We start from the raw sequence: 14085 nt of genomic DNA, 5'->3' as shown, positions 1-14085 counted from the left end.
TTCTTGAGGAGTGGAGTGATATTTTCAATTTTCAAGTCCTCTGGAAACATTCCAGAATCTAGTGATTCTTGAAAGATCATTACTAATGCCTCCACAATATCTTCAGCTACTTCTTTCAGAACACAGGGATGTAGTCTCTCTGGTCCAGGTGACTTATTTACCTTGAGACCTTTCAACTTCGCAAGCACCTTCTTCTTAGTAATAGCAACTGCACTCAATTGTGCCCCCTGACACACTTGAATTTCTGGCATACTGCTAGTGTATTCTACAGTGAAGACTGATGCAAATACTAATTAAGTTCATCCACTATTTCTTCGTCCCCTATTACTTCCTCTCCATTGTCATTTTCCAGTGGTCCAATATCCACTCTTGCCTCTCTTTTTCTTTTTGTATATCAAAAAAATCTTGTTGTATCCTCTTTGATAGTATTGACTAGCTTACGTTCATATTTCATCTTTTCTCTTTTTAGTTGCCTTCTGTAGCTTTTTAAAAGCTACCCATTCCTCTAACTCCCCATTAATTTTTGTTCTATTACATGCTCTGTTTTTTGCTTTTATGCTTTTTGACTATTTGTCTGCCACAGTTGTATCATCCTCTCTTCATCTTTGGGTTGGATCTATCCTGTGGCTTCCAAATTGCTCCCAGAAGCTCTAGCCACTGCTGTTCTGCCAACACTCATGTTGATTTCCCTTCCAATCAGCTTTGGCCAGTTGCTTTCTTTTATTCTTTTATTCTACTGTAATACTGATTTAGCTGACTTTATCTTCTCCCTCTCAAACTGAATTCTATCGTATTATGATAACGACCTCCTAGGGTTCCTTTATCTTATACAACACCCAGTCCAGAATTACCTTTCCCCTAACCACAAACTGCTCTAAAAAGCATTCTAAAAGTTTCCTCTCTTGTGATTCAGCACCAATTTGATTTTCTCAATCTACATGCATATTGAAATCCCCATGACTATCATAATATTGTACTTTTGTCGTGCCTTTTCTACCTCCTATTGTAATTTTTATCCCCCATCCTGGCCAGAGGGTTGAAAATGCTTTCTTTGAATTGAATATCTCCAGTGGAGACACCTCTGAATGTTCAAATACCTCAGCTAGGACACCTCCCTGAATTTACAGAATGGTACAAATTTCTTTAAGCTGTAGTTGATGCAGGGCAATTAACACAGCCCCATTTAATGTATGACTGAAGCATATGCAATCTTGTAGTCTGTGGAGCAGTCTGTGCTTGTAACTTCAATTTACAACTTGTATTTTATAAAAATAACTTAAGGCTAATTGCAAGCTTCCTGAACTTATTGACATTTACAATAAGAACTGAAGCCTGGTTCTTGTTTGAATGAATATCTGCATTATCCACTTAATTCCAGAATACTCTCTAGCAATCCCTACCCTCTGCACCAGCTCCTCAGCCAAGCATTCCTCAGCTATATCTTCCTATTTTTACACTCTGTTGCACGTGGCAATGGGAGTAATCCAGAGACGACTACCCTTGAAACCATGCTTTTTAACCTTTTTCGCTATGCAATTGCTCAGAGACATCCTTGACCTAGCACCAGGGAGACAAAGCATCAGTCTAGGGTCCCTTTTGCAACCACAAAATCTCCTGTCTGCTCCCTTTCTATTACTTCAGTCCTGTCAGCTTTCTCCCTTCTCTGATAAACCTGAAAGGCAGTCCTAGTGCAAAGATCCAGCTGCTGCTGCTGCTCTTGTCTCCTGAATGGTCAGCCCTCCAACAGTATCTAAATCGGTATACTTATTTTCAGGGGGAATGGACACAGGGGAATCTTGCACTATATTGACTCTCCTGTACCTTTCCTCCTGGTCACCAAGCTACCTTCACACCTTGGGTGTGACCATCTGGATGATCTTAAGTGCATCCAGCTCCAACTTCACCCCTTAACACAGACATCTTGGAGTTGCAACTGGACAATTTCCCACAGGTGTAGTTCTCGGGGACACTGGAACTGTCCTTGATCTCCCACATCTTGTAGGATGAGCATATCGCTGCCGTAACTGTCATCCAACCATAAAGACTAAAATTGAAAGATCATATCTGTGTTTATCTTGACATTTTGTTCCTTTATTTCCTACTGACTGTATATTTGCTCCTCTAACTCTCACTAACTGTCCTCTGGCCTATAATACAATCCCATCAAGGTGATCACTCCCTAATTATTTCTGAGTTCTACACATAGTCTCACTGGATGATCCACCAGAAATATCCTCTCTAAATACCACTGTGATGTTCCTAATCAAAAAACAGCTCTCCTTCCTTTCTTCCCTCTATCTCTCACGCCTATTCCATCTATGCCACAGCACACTAAGTTGCTAATGTTTTGGTTGTATTTGACACCCAATCCTTATGTACCTATCTGGAGTTTATTTGCCTTGTTTAGCAGGCTTCTTGCATTAAAATAAATGCAGTTTAGTCTCTGAACCCTTCTTGCTCCCCGTCCTGCTTACTAAACTTGCTTGCTTTTAACTTCTATGTTTGCTTCAACTGTCTCATCTGCCAGATTACTGCTTTTGGTCCTGAAACATTGACTGTTTATTCATTTCTATAGATGCTGCCTAACCTGCTGAGTCCCCCAGCATTTTGTGTGTGTTACAAGGATATTGGTCCCTTTCGAATTCAGGTCCCTCTTTAACAGGTCACCTCTGTCCATGAAAAGATCCCAGTGCTCTGAGAACCTGAATCCCTTCTCCCAACTGCATCAGCACTGTAGTCCTCATTCATCTGCCCAATATTCCTATTGTGATCCTCTCTGGCATGTGGCATTGAGAGTAATCCAGAGATTTACAAACCTTGGAAGTCCTGCATTTTAAGCTTCTGGAGCGTCGACTGTTCATTTCCTTCTGTAAATGCTGCCCAACCCACTGAGTTCCTCCAGCATTTTGTGTGTGTAACTCAAGCTATTGATGATACTTGCACCTTGAAACTTGAAGCTCTCAACCACCTCAAAGTTCAAAGTAAATTTATTATCAAAGTACCTATATGTCACCACATACAACCCTGAGATTCATTTACATGCAGGCATTCACAGTGAATACACAGAAACACATTATGAAAGACTGCACAGAACAAAACAGGCAAGCAACAAACTCTGCAAATACAAAAAGAAGAAATATTAATAATAATAAACAAATAAGCAAAAATATCAAGAACATGAGATGAAGTTTCCTTGACAGTTAGTCCATAAGTTGTGGGAACAGTTCGGTTTTGGGGTGAGTGAAGTCGAGTCATGTTATCCCCTCTGGTTCAAGAGCCTGATGGTTGAGGGGAAATAACTGTTCCTGAATCTGGTGATATGGGTCCTGAGGCTTCTGTACCTCCTTTCCTGATGATAGCAGTGAGAAGCGAGTATGGCCTGGATGGTGGCCTCCTTGACGATGGATGCTGCCCTCCTTGACGATGGATGCTGCTTTACTCTGATAGCACTCCATGTAGATGTGCTCAATGGTGGGGAGTTCTTTACGCATGATGACTAGGCTCTATCTATTACTTTCTGTCAGCTTTTCAGTTCAAGGATGTTGGTGTTTCCATACCAGGCTGTGATGCAACTAGACAGTATCCACCGCATATCCATAGAAGTTTGTCAAAGATATAGGTGACGTACCAAATCTACACTAACTTCTAAGAAAGCTTTGAGGCACTGCTGTGCCTTCTTTGTAGTGGTACCTTTGTGCTGGACCTGAGACAGATACTCTGAAATGATAACACAGAGGAATTCAATGTTACTGACCCCTCCTTTCCTTTGATATCCCAATGAGGGCTGGCTCATGGACCTCTAGTTTCTTCCTCTTCTATTCTGTGATCAGCTTCTTGGACTTGCTGACATTGAGTAAATAGTTGTTGTTGTGACACCACTCAGCCAGATTTTCAATCTGCCTCCTATATGCTGATTCGTCATCACAGTGGTGTTGTCAGCAAACTTAAATATGGCATTGGAGCTGTGCTTAACCTGATTGTCACAAGTATAAAGAGAGTGGAGCAGGGGACTAAGCCCACAGCCTTGTGGTGCACTTGTGCTGATGGTGCTTGCGGAGGAGATGTTGCCAATCTGAACTTACTGGGGTCTTGAAGTGAGGAAATTGAGGATCAAGGAAGTATTGAGGCCAAGGTCTTGAAGGTTTTTGATTAGTTTTGAGGGGATGATAGTATTAAATGCTGAGAGCAGTCAAAGAGGAGCATCCTGATTTATATATTTTCACTGTCCACCTGTTCCAGGGTTGAGTGAAGAGGCAGTAAAATGGCATCTGCCATTCACAAACAAGTGAATCTGCAGTTGGTAGAAATCCAAATAACACACACAAAATGCTGGAGGAACTCAGCAGGCCAGGCAGCATCTATGGAAAAGAGTACAGTCGATGTTTCAGGCCAAAATGTATTTGAATGTATATGATTTTGAAAACAGATCCATAAAACAGGAAAATCAGCAACTTTTGCTAAATTTACTCCCATTACATTTTTTTTCTCATTAAAGAATAGTTTCATGATGATAACCGGTTGATTTGATCACAGAAAATCGAAAATAGTGGATTTACTGCAGATGATGTTTAATAATTTTATCTTCCAGAAACACGGTTTGGTGATTATTCCAGAAAGTACACCAAATGGTGATGTAAACCATGAACCTATTGTTGGTGCAATTACAGTTGTGTCTCAAGAGGCTGCACAAGTACTTGAAAGTGCTGGCGATGGGCCACTAGGTAATGCTGGATAGTTGGCATGACAATTTGCCGCATTGGCAAACTGTAAACTTTTTACTTTATCTGCTGGATTGTATTTTATACTGGTACTTTATGGTTGAGATATTGCAATAAATCTTTAAGTCTCTAACCAGGAATACACAAATCATTACTGTTGTAGAATATATTAAATATATAGAATTTATGTTGTTATAATGCACTTCTGCCCTAAATCAGTCAGCTGCTATCATCAGTCAATATGAATTTGTTCAATTTCAGAATTAAGTAATGCAAGTCTTGTAGCTTTTAAATTTTAAACTTGTAAACATCATGTAATATCTATTTCTTCATCTTAGATGTGCGGCTAAAGAAACTGGCTGATGAAAAGGAAGAATTACTTGCACAGGTAATTATATACCTTTGGAAAGTTGGCGAGAAAGCAAAAATGTATTTGAGAAATAGTAATATTAAACTGAATGCTGTAGGAGGTGGTTAATGGATAGAACATAGGACTTTCAGCATTATGTCTTCATAAAAGCACAATCAGTTCCTATTGGGCACCAATTATCAATGTCTTTCAGAAGTGCAGACCCAAGTGAAGAAATGACTGTCCGTGTTTGTTCTAAGTGCAGTAGTTTTATACCTAAATTTTCTCCTTATGACTTGATCTTGTTTTATGTAGTTTGTCGCTTGAAATAAGAAAAAGTTTTATTCCTAGCATTAAAGAGACCAAAAGGTATTTATTATTTGTACAAAACCTCATTTTTCTGAAACATAGTAAAACATTTCGCATAAAGTCAATTATTCAGAAATGTTATCATTAACGTAGCCTTTAAAAACACTGTGAATAAATATGCTGCTTAAAAATGTGCTCCCGCTGATGTCTGTGGAGCAATGCAAGAAAATGGATGGAGTAATTTTCAGCAGCAGGTGAGAATAACAAAATATCAGGTATCCATTCAAGAAGTTCAGCATCAGTTGTCTGACTACTTGTTCAGTAATCTGTTTATTATCTTCTGGAACCTCTCTACCTCAAATTCATTGATTGCTAGGTGTTGTAATGCGATATAAAGAAAAAGAAGCAGGAGTATATCATTTGGTCTGCTTATATTTCATCTGCTTTTCGTTAAGGTCATAGCTGATCTCAGAATCAGGTTTATTATCACCGGCATGTGTCATGAAACTTGTTAACTTAGCAGCAGTAGTTCAATGCAATACATAATATAGAAGGATCAATCAATCAATTCCAGTATCTGTATATTGAATAGATCAAAAATTGTGCAAAAACAGAAATAATATAGATTTAAAAAGTGAGTTAGCAGTGTTCATGGGTTCATTTAGTAATCAGATGGCAGAGGGGAAGAAGCTGTTCTTGAATCACTGAGTGTGTGCCTTCAGGCTTCTGTACCTCCTACCTGATGGTAACAGTGAGGAAAGGGCATACCTTGGGTGCTGGGAGTCCTTAATAATGGACGCTGCCTTTCTGAGACACCGCTCCTTGAAGATATCCTGGGTACTTTGTAGGCTAGTACCCAAGATGGAGCTGCAGCTTCTTTCAGCCCTGTGCAATAGCACTCTCCCCTCCACCCCAGCCCCATACCAGGCAGTGATGCAGCCTGTCAGAATGCTGTCCACGGTACATCTGTAGATCTTCAATATTAATACCACTTTCCTGCTGTAACCCCACATCTTATGGTTTTTTTAGCCTTTAAAATTAATGCTCTGATCAACTGAGTCTTTGCTGTCCTTGTTGGCAGAGATCTAAAGATGTATAGCATTAGCAAAGCAATTTTTTCTCTTATTTTGAAACTGGCTCCTAATAATGGTCCCCTTGTTCGGTTATCATCAACCCTTTATACAACTAGTCAAGCCCCAGAGTAATTCTGTATTTTTGAATGAGATTATCTTCCTTTGGAATTTTGCAGAGGAAAAAAAAACTGTTTCCTGACCTGCTGATTTTTCCAGCAAAGGTTGGTGATGCAGAGTATTTGAATAATTTGAAGGCTGCATAGGTTCTTGATGGGAAAGGAGTTAAAAAGTTACAGTGGGTAGGAAAGATTGTGGAGTTGAGGTTACAATCAAATCAGCCTTCCTTTTATTGAATGCCAGAGCATAATCAAGGTGGTGAGTGCCCTACTGCTGTTCTGCCCCCGATTTGTATGTTCGATGTTCTTTATGACTGTGAACATTTCTCAGTTACCACAGTTGCTCTGACATCCTTTCTGTTCCTACTCCAATTCTAAATAGTTCATTCAGAATCTTTCCCTTCTAAAGTGTTAGTTTGCCAAATTCCTGTAATGACACTTCATAGTGCATTAGTAAGAGAAGTATTAGATCTGTTGTTGAACTACGGGAAAAAAATAGTATTATTTTTAACTAGTAACAGAAATCCATTAATTACTTTAATATAGATTTTGGCCAAAGATCATGATACCATGACTAAATAGTACAATGGGTTATTCTAAATACTGTTTAACAGAGGGTCATGTGTTTGTGTTCATATTTTTATTTATTTTGTGATTTATATGTGTGGTCAGTTTTTTGATTGTTAAAGATTATTGATCAAATGTTCTCTGGGCAACTTGCTTTGGTAGATCAGAAAACTGAAACTGCAGTTGGAAGAGGAACGACAGAAAAACTCTAAGATTGAGAATGTGCTCACAGATTCTGATCGATTAGAAAATGGCACAGATCTACAAATTCTTGAAATGCAGAGTAAGTTTGAGAAGTATTGTGTGTATCTTTTTAAATTCCAAGCTGACATGACTGCTATTCAGGAGACACAAGAGATTGCAGGTGCTGGAAGTCTGGACTAACACACAAAAAGTGGATTAGGCTGCAACTATAGAGGGAAAGGGACAGTCAATATTTCAAGTTGAGACCCTTCATCCAGACTGGAAAGAAAGAGGGAAGTAGCCAGTAGAGAAAGATCAGGGATGGGGGGAGAAGGGGTGCAACAAGAACTGGCAGGTGAGAGGTGGATCCAGGTATGGGGATGGGGAGAGTGGGAATATTGTAAGAAGCTGGGAGGTGATAGGTGAAAGTGATAAAGTGCTGAAGATGGAATCTGTGGGAGAGGACAGTGCATCATGGAATATAACTAGACAGCGGAACTGCTGGGTAATGGGCAGATGGAGAGGGTGTGGGAGGGAAAAGAGAGTGTGATGAAGACCAGGGACTAAGGGAGAAAAAAATTAAGGAAGGGAACAGAGTCAGAGAATTACAACATGGAACGGGCCTTGCAGCTCAACTTGCCCATGCCGAATGTTGCCCAGCAAGCTAGTCTCATCTGCTTGCGTTTGGCCCATAGCTCTCTAAACATCTCCTTTCCATGTACTTGACTAGATGGCTTTTAAATAATGCCAATGTGCTTGCCTCAACCACAATGTCTGGCAGCTGATTCCAAATATGCATCACATTTTGTATGAAGAGGTCACTTTTAAATCTCTTACCTCTGATCTTAAGCCTATGCCTTCTTGTTTATAGCATGACCTCCCTGGGAAAAAGATTGTGCTTTCACGCTGTCTGTGTTCCTTATGATCATAGAAACATAGAAAATAGGTGCAAGAGTAGGCCATTCGGCCCTTCGAGCCTGCACCACCATTTATTATGATCATGGCTGATCATCCAACTCAGAACCCCGCCCCAGCCTTCCCCCCCACACCCCCTGACCCCCGTAGCCACAAGGGCCATATCTAACTCCCTCTTAAATATAGCCAATGAACTGGCCTCAACTGTTTCCTGTGGCAGAGAATTCCACAGATTCACCACTCTCTGTGTGAAGAAGTTTTTCCTAATCTCTGTCCTAAAAGGCTTCCCCTCTATCCTCAAACTGTGGCCCCTCGTTCTGGACTTCCCCAACATCGGGAACAATCTTCCTGCATCTAGCCTGTCCAATCCCTTTAGGATCTTATACGTTTCAATCAGATCCCCCCTCAATCTTCTAAATTCCAACGACTACAAGCCCAGTTCATCCAGTCTTTCTTCATATGAAAGTCCTGCCATCCCAGGAATCAATCTGGTGAACCTTCTTTGTACTCCCTCTATGGCAAGGATGTCTTTCCTCAGATTAGGGGACCAAAACTGCACACAATACTCCAGCTGTGGTCTCACCAAGGCCTTGTACAACTGCAGTAGTACCTCCCTGCTCCTGTACTCGAATCCTCTCGCTATAAATGCCAGCATACCATTCGCCTTTTTCACCGCCTGCTGTACCTGCATGCCCACTTTCAATGACTGGTGTATAATGACACCCAGGTCTCGTTGCACCTCCCCTTTTCCTAATCGGCCACCATTCAGATAATAATCTGTTTTCCTATTTTTGCCACCAAAGTGGATAACTTCACATTTATCCACATTAAATTGCATCTGCCATAAATTTGCCCACTCACCCAACCTATCCAAGTCACCCTGCATCCTCTTAGCATCCTCCTCACAGCTAACACTGCCACCCAGCTTCGTGTCATCCGCAAACTTGGAGATGCTGCATTTAATTCCCTCATCCAAGTCATTAATATATATTGTAAACAACTGGGCTGCCAGCACTGAGCCTTGTGGTACCCCACTAGTCACCGCCTGCCATTCTGAAAAGGTCCCGTTTATTCCCACTCTTTGCTTCCTGTCTGCTAACCAACTCTCCACCCACACCAATACCTTACCCCCAATACCGTGTGCTTTAAGTTTGCACACTAATCTCCTGTGTGGGACCTTGTCAAAAGCCTTCTGAAAATCCAAATATACCACATCCACTGGTTCTCCCCTATCCACTCTACTAGTTACATCCTCAAAAAATTCTATGAGATTCGTCAGACATGATTTTCCTTTCACAAATCCATGCTGACTTTGTCCGATGATTTCACCGCTTTCCAAATGTGCTGTTATCACATCCTTGATAACTGACTCCAGCAGTTTCCCCACCACTGACGTTAGGCTAACCGGTCTATAATTCCCCGGTTTCTCTCTCCCTCCTTTTTTAAAAAGTGGAGTTACATTAGCCACCCTCCAATCCTCAGGAACTAGTCCAGAATCTAACGAGTTTTGAAAAATTATCACTAATGTATCCACTATTTCTTGGGCTACTTCCTTAAGCACCCTGGGATGCAGACCATCTGGCCCTGGGGATTTATCTGCCTTCAATCCCTTCAATTTACCTAACACCACTTCCCTACTAACATGTATTTCACTCAGTTCTCCATCTCTTATCTTGTTAACTTCTATCAGGTCACCCCTCAGTTCCTTACATTCCAGGGAATAAAGTGATAGCCTATGCAATCCCTTCCTTGTAACTCAGGCTCCCAAGGCCAGGCAATATCCTGATAAGTCTTTTCTGCACTCTTTCGAGTTTAATAACATCTTTCTTTTAAGAGGATCACCAAAACTGTGCACAATATTCCAAGTGAGCCTCACCATTATCTTGTACATCTGCAGCATCTTAACTCCCAAACTCAGTGTTCTGACTGGTGAAGTCCAGCATGCCAAATACTTTCTTCACCACCCTATCTATCTATGCGCCACTTTCATTGAACTATGCACTTGCTCTCTTAGGTCCCTCTGTTCCATAACACTTCCCAGGGCTCTTCTATTCACTGTGCAAATTCCATCCTGGTTCAATCTCCTGAAATAAGTCACATTTATCTGGATTAAAAGCTATTTGCCAATCCTGAGCCCACATATCTAGCTGATCAAGATCTCCCTGTAATTTTTCATAATGTGCTACACTATCCAGAACATTGCTTATTTTAGTATCATCCACAAACCCCTGTGGCACACCACTAGACACAGAACATTAATCCAAGAAACAGCTGTCAACCATCATGCTCAACTTCTGAGTACTCAGTAAATTATGAATACAATTCATAATCTCTCCCTGCATCCCATGTGATCTAAACCTCAAGGCTAACCTGCCATAGGGCACCTTGTCAAAGGCCTTGCTGAAGTCTATATGGACAACATCCACCACTCAACCCTCATCTAGCCTCTTGATTAAGAAGAACTCCCAATAGACTTGTCAGACATTACTCCTCATGCACAAAACCGTGCTGACTATTCCAAAGCAGACACTGTTCCTCCAAATGTTGGTAGATCCCTCCTCCAGCAATTTTCCACAACCAATATTAGACATATTGTTCTGCAGTTTCCTGGCGTGTTTTTGGCTACACTTTTTATACAATGGTGCCTCATTAACAACTCTCTAGCCCTCTGAAACCTCACCCTGGCCAGAGATGAAGCATAAATGTCTGCAAGGGCCACTGCAGTTTCCTCGTTCACCTTCCCACAAGGTCTGAGAGTGCTCTGGGTATGGCCGTGATTATTTATTCACTTTAGTGCCCTTTGAGTCCTCCAATGCCTCCTGTCTGCTAATTAAAAATCTCTCTCATTTCTGTTGGTTCCACACAGAGACATGCATGCTGATCTTCAAGGCAACCTATTCTTCTCCAGCTACCCATTTACTTCCAATATACCCATAATTCTATGGGATTAATCTGTTGACATTAATATAATCCAATTAATATAGTATTAATATAATCTGTTAGGATTTTGCCTCACCTTGCCAGCCACCAACTTCTCATATTCTTCTTTTGACTTCCTAATTCATATCTTAAGTGCACTCCAATGGTACTTGTAACCATCAAGAGGTTCACTAGGTCCCAATTGTTTATGTGCAGTGTATGCCTCCCTCTTTTCTTTAATCAAAGCCTTAAACTCCAGGTTCCCAAAACCTACCAGACTTGCTCTTCGTCCTGATAGGAACATGCAGGCGAGTTGAGGGGAGTTGTTATTGGAAGTTAGAGAAATCGATACTCATGGTATCATGTTGGAGATTACCAAGACAAAATACAGTATGAAATGCTTTTCCTCAAATATGTGACTAGCCTCAACTTTGCAGTAGACAAAGCCATGGACAGACATGTTGGTGTGGGAATAGGCAGTGGAATTAAAATGGCTAGCCACTGGGATATCCTGCCTGGTACAGTGGATGGAGTGAAAATGCTGGACTATTCAGAGGGGAAAAAAATTCATCATTATGTAAGCCTCGGGCTCGCTCAGCTCGCATTGGTCTCGGGGCAACAGCCTTCGGCCCCGCCAAACTGTGTGATCAAGTTTGTGTAGATGCTGTGTGATGTACCCCACAACACCCAATAACAGACAGTACACCATATGCGATTAAATTATTACACTTTATAACTCTTACTTGAACTATGGGATTAGTAAAGAACCAAAATATAAAATAAAAAGGTGCCAAGAATAATAATTAGACAGTTCATGCACTGTTGGAGCTCACGCAGTATCCTTGGTCCATCATTTGATTTCCTCCGAACTCTGTGGGTCCCAAGCCCCTGCTTGGGGTCTGCTCCGCTAGCCAGCTCATAGAATCTCTTCGTGTGCATCTTCTCTCTTCATCCCCATGGCGCATTCTGACCAAATCCCACGCAACAACAGCTTTCAGATACACAAGAAAGAATAACATATGTCCCAATTGGTTAGCAAATGAATACAAGTCCTGTTATCACTAATTATAACCCAAACATGCTGCTACAGAGAACCCCTTACTTCAGTTAACATTACAAAGAAGCCATTTTATTAGCCTTAGCAAGTAACATGAAAGAAGAACCCCTTACAGTTAGTTTTCCCCTAAATTCTACCCTCTGTCTTTCTGAAGACTTTGATATATCCAGGTTGTCGAAGCATTCACTTAACTACAATAAAAGGGGTTCATTTAAACAGGTTCTTCACTTTAAGGTTTTGCTCACTATGGCAAAACTGTACATTTTGCCACACATGGTGAGAGGTAGAATTTTAGGTAATTTGAAATCCTAGTCGTGGATACCAAGCAGAATATTTTTCCACAGGAAAAAATGAAGAACTATGTCCCGTTTAATGATTTTTCACACAATGAAAGGTTTTTCCGAGCAACCCACTTTGTTAACTGAGGAAAACATATACTGAGCTATGCTTCAATCTGGACATTGGCTTCTGTGGCTGAACTCAGTCATGTGACCATTGTGAGTCAATGAATAGTGCAAGAGATTTCCATTTGTCAAATCTTTGGCTGCTTTATTCATATGGCATTTACAAACAAGCATGAGTCATCATATTGCTACATAATAAAATGCTTGATTTATCTCAGGGAAAAATTTCAAATAGCCTCATTTCTTGAATCAGATTATTTGCACTCCATTTGATAGGTTATGTTGGAGCGATGAGCCATGACATTTGATTACTGTTGATGTCATATTGTTCAGTGCTATGTTATTATCTCAGTTATCAAGTCCAGAGCATTTTTAATACAGTTAAAATTGTGCTGTGTGCTCTTTTGAAATTCATCATTCATTCATGTTTCCTTCCTCTTTCTGCTTTCAGGAGATGCAAATCGGCAGTTGAGTGAATACAAGTTTAAGCTTTCTAAAGCTGAACAGGACATAGCCACTGTGGAACAAAATGTGAGTATCTTTCTGAAAGGTTTTTCTAAATGTTAATTAGCTGAAGTTATAATAATTATAGCCTATTTATTAAAATTTTGTGTCTTATATTCATTTAGGTTGACTTTTTCCTGTCTTCCTGCCGTTGTCATGATATTTCACTTGATCTTTGCACTGATGCAGAAACTTGACATGAAATATTGACAGTTCATTTGCTCCTACAGATGCTGCTCGACCAGCCAAATTCTTCCTACAGATTGTTCATTGCTTCACGTTCCAGTTTGTGTCTCTGTCATGATATTTGATTTTCTTTTAATGCAATATGTAACATTAACAGTCTTTAAATGACAGTATTAGAATTTCTCAATATCAATATTATCTGCTTTAGATATTGTTTGGAGAGGGTGGGAAATGACCTATCAGGAGAAAATCACAGCAACCAGGTCTTTGGCACTGAGTGTGGTTCTGTGGCTTAGAAGGGAAGGGTGGGGGGGAGGTGGTAGAAGAGAAGTGCAGTAGTGATAGGGGATTCCATAGACAGAGCAGCAAACAGGAGATCCTGTGGACGTGAAAGAGACACCTGGATGGGGTGTTGCCTCCCAGGTGCCAAGGTCAGGAATGTTTTGGATTGGGTGCGCAGCATTCTAAAGGGGGAAGGTGAGCATCCAGAAGTTGTTATACATATTGGTACCAATGACATAGGTAGGAAAAAGGATGAGGTCCTGAGGAGCAAATATAGGGAGCTAAATAGGAGCTCAAAGGTCAAAGTACATTTATTATCTCAGTATGTATTCTATATACAGTACAACCTTGAGATTTGTCTCCTTTCAGGCAGCCACAAAACAAAGAAACCCAATAGAGCCCATTAAAAAAGAAGGCCCAATGTACAAACTACCAATGTGCAAAAAAAAAAGAACAAATCATACAAATAATCATAGTCATAGTCGTAGTCATACTTTATTGAT

The 14085-nt window shown here is 40.6% G+C and overlaps 1 protein-coding gene across 21 annotated transcripts in view; it reads left to right on the top strand.

Annotated features, from left to right (window-relative positions):
- lrrfip2 (leucine rich repeat (in FLII) interacting protein 2) overlaps positions 1-14085 on the top strand; it is a 125472-nt gene that overhangs the window by 93054 nt on the left and 18333 nt on the right. For all 21 annotated transcript variants that reach the window (XM_072263303.1, XM_072263294.1, XM_072263276.1 and 18 more), the window contains 4 exons: positions 4589-4721; positions 5057-5106; positions 7295-7415; positions 13062-13141. In XM_072263303.1, the coding sequence (XP_072119404.1) occupies positions 4589-4721; positions 5057-5106; positions 7295-7415; positions 13062-13141 (384 nt within the window). The remainder of the gene's footprint in view (positions 1-4588; positions 4722-5056; positions 5107-7294; positions 7416-13061; positions 13142-14085) is intronic.

Source organism: Mobula birostris, chromosome 1 (assembly GCF_030028105.1).
Source record: "Mobula birostris isolate sMobBir1 chromosome 1, sMobBir1.hap1, whole genome shotgun sequence".
NCBI classification, from domain to species: Eukaryota; Metazoa; Chordata; class Chondrichthyes; order Myliobatiformes; family Myliobatidae; genus Mobula; species Mobula birostris.
This window is presented reverse-complemented; position numbering and strand designations above follow the sequence as displayed.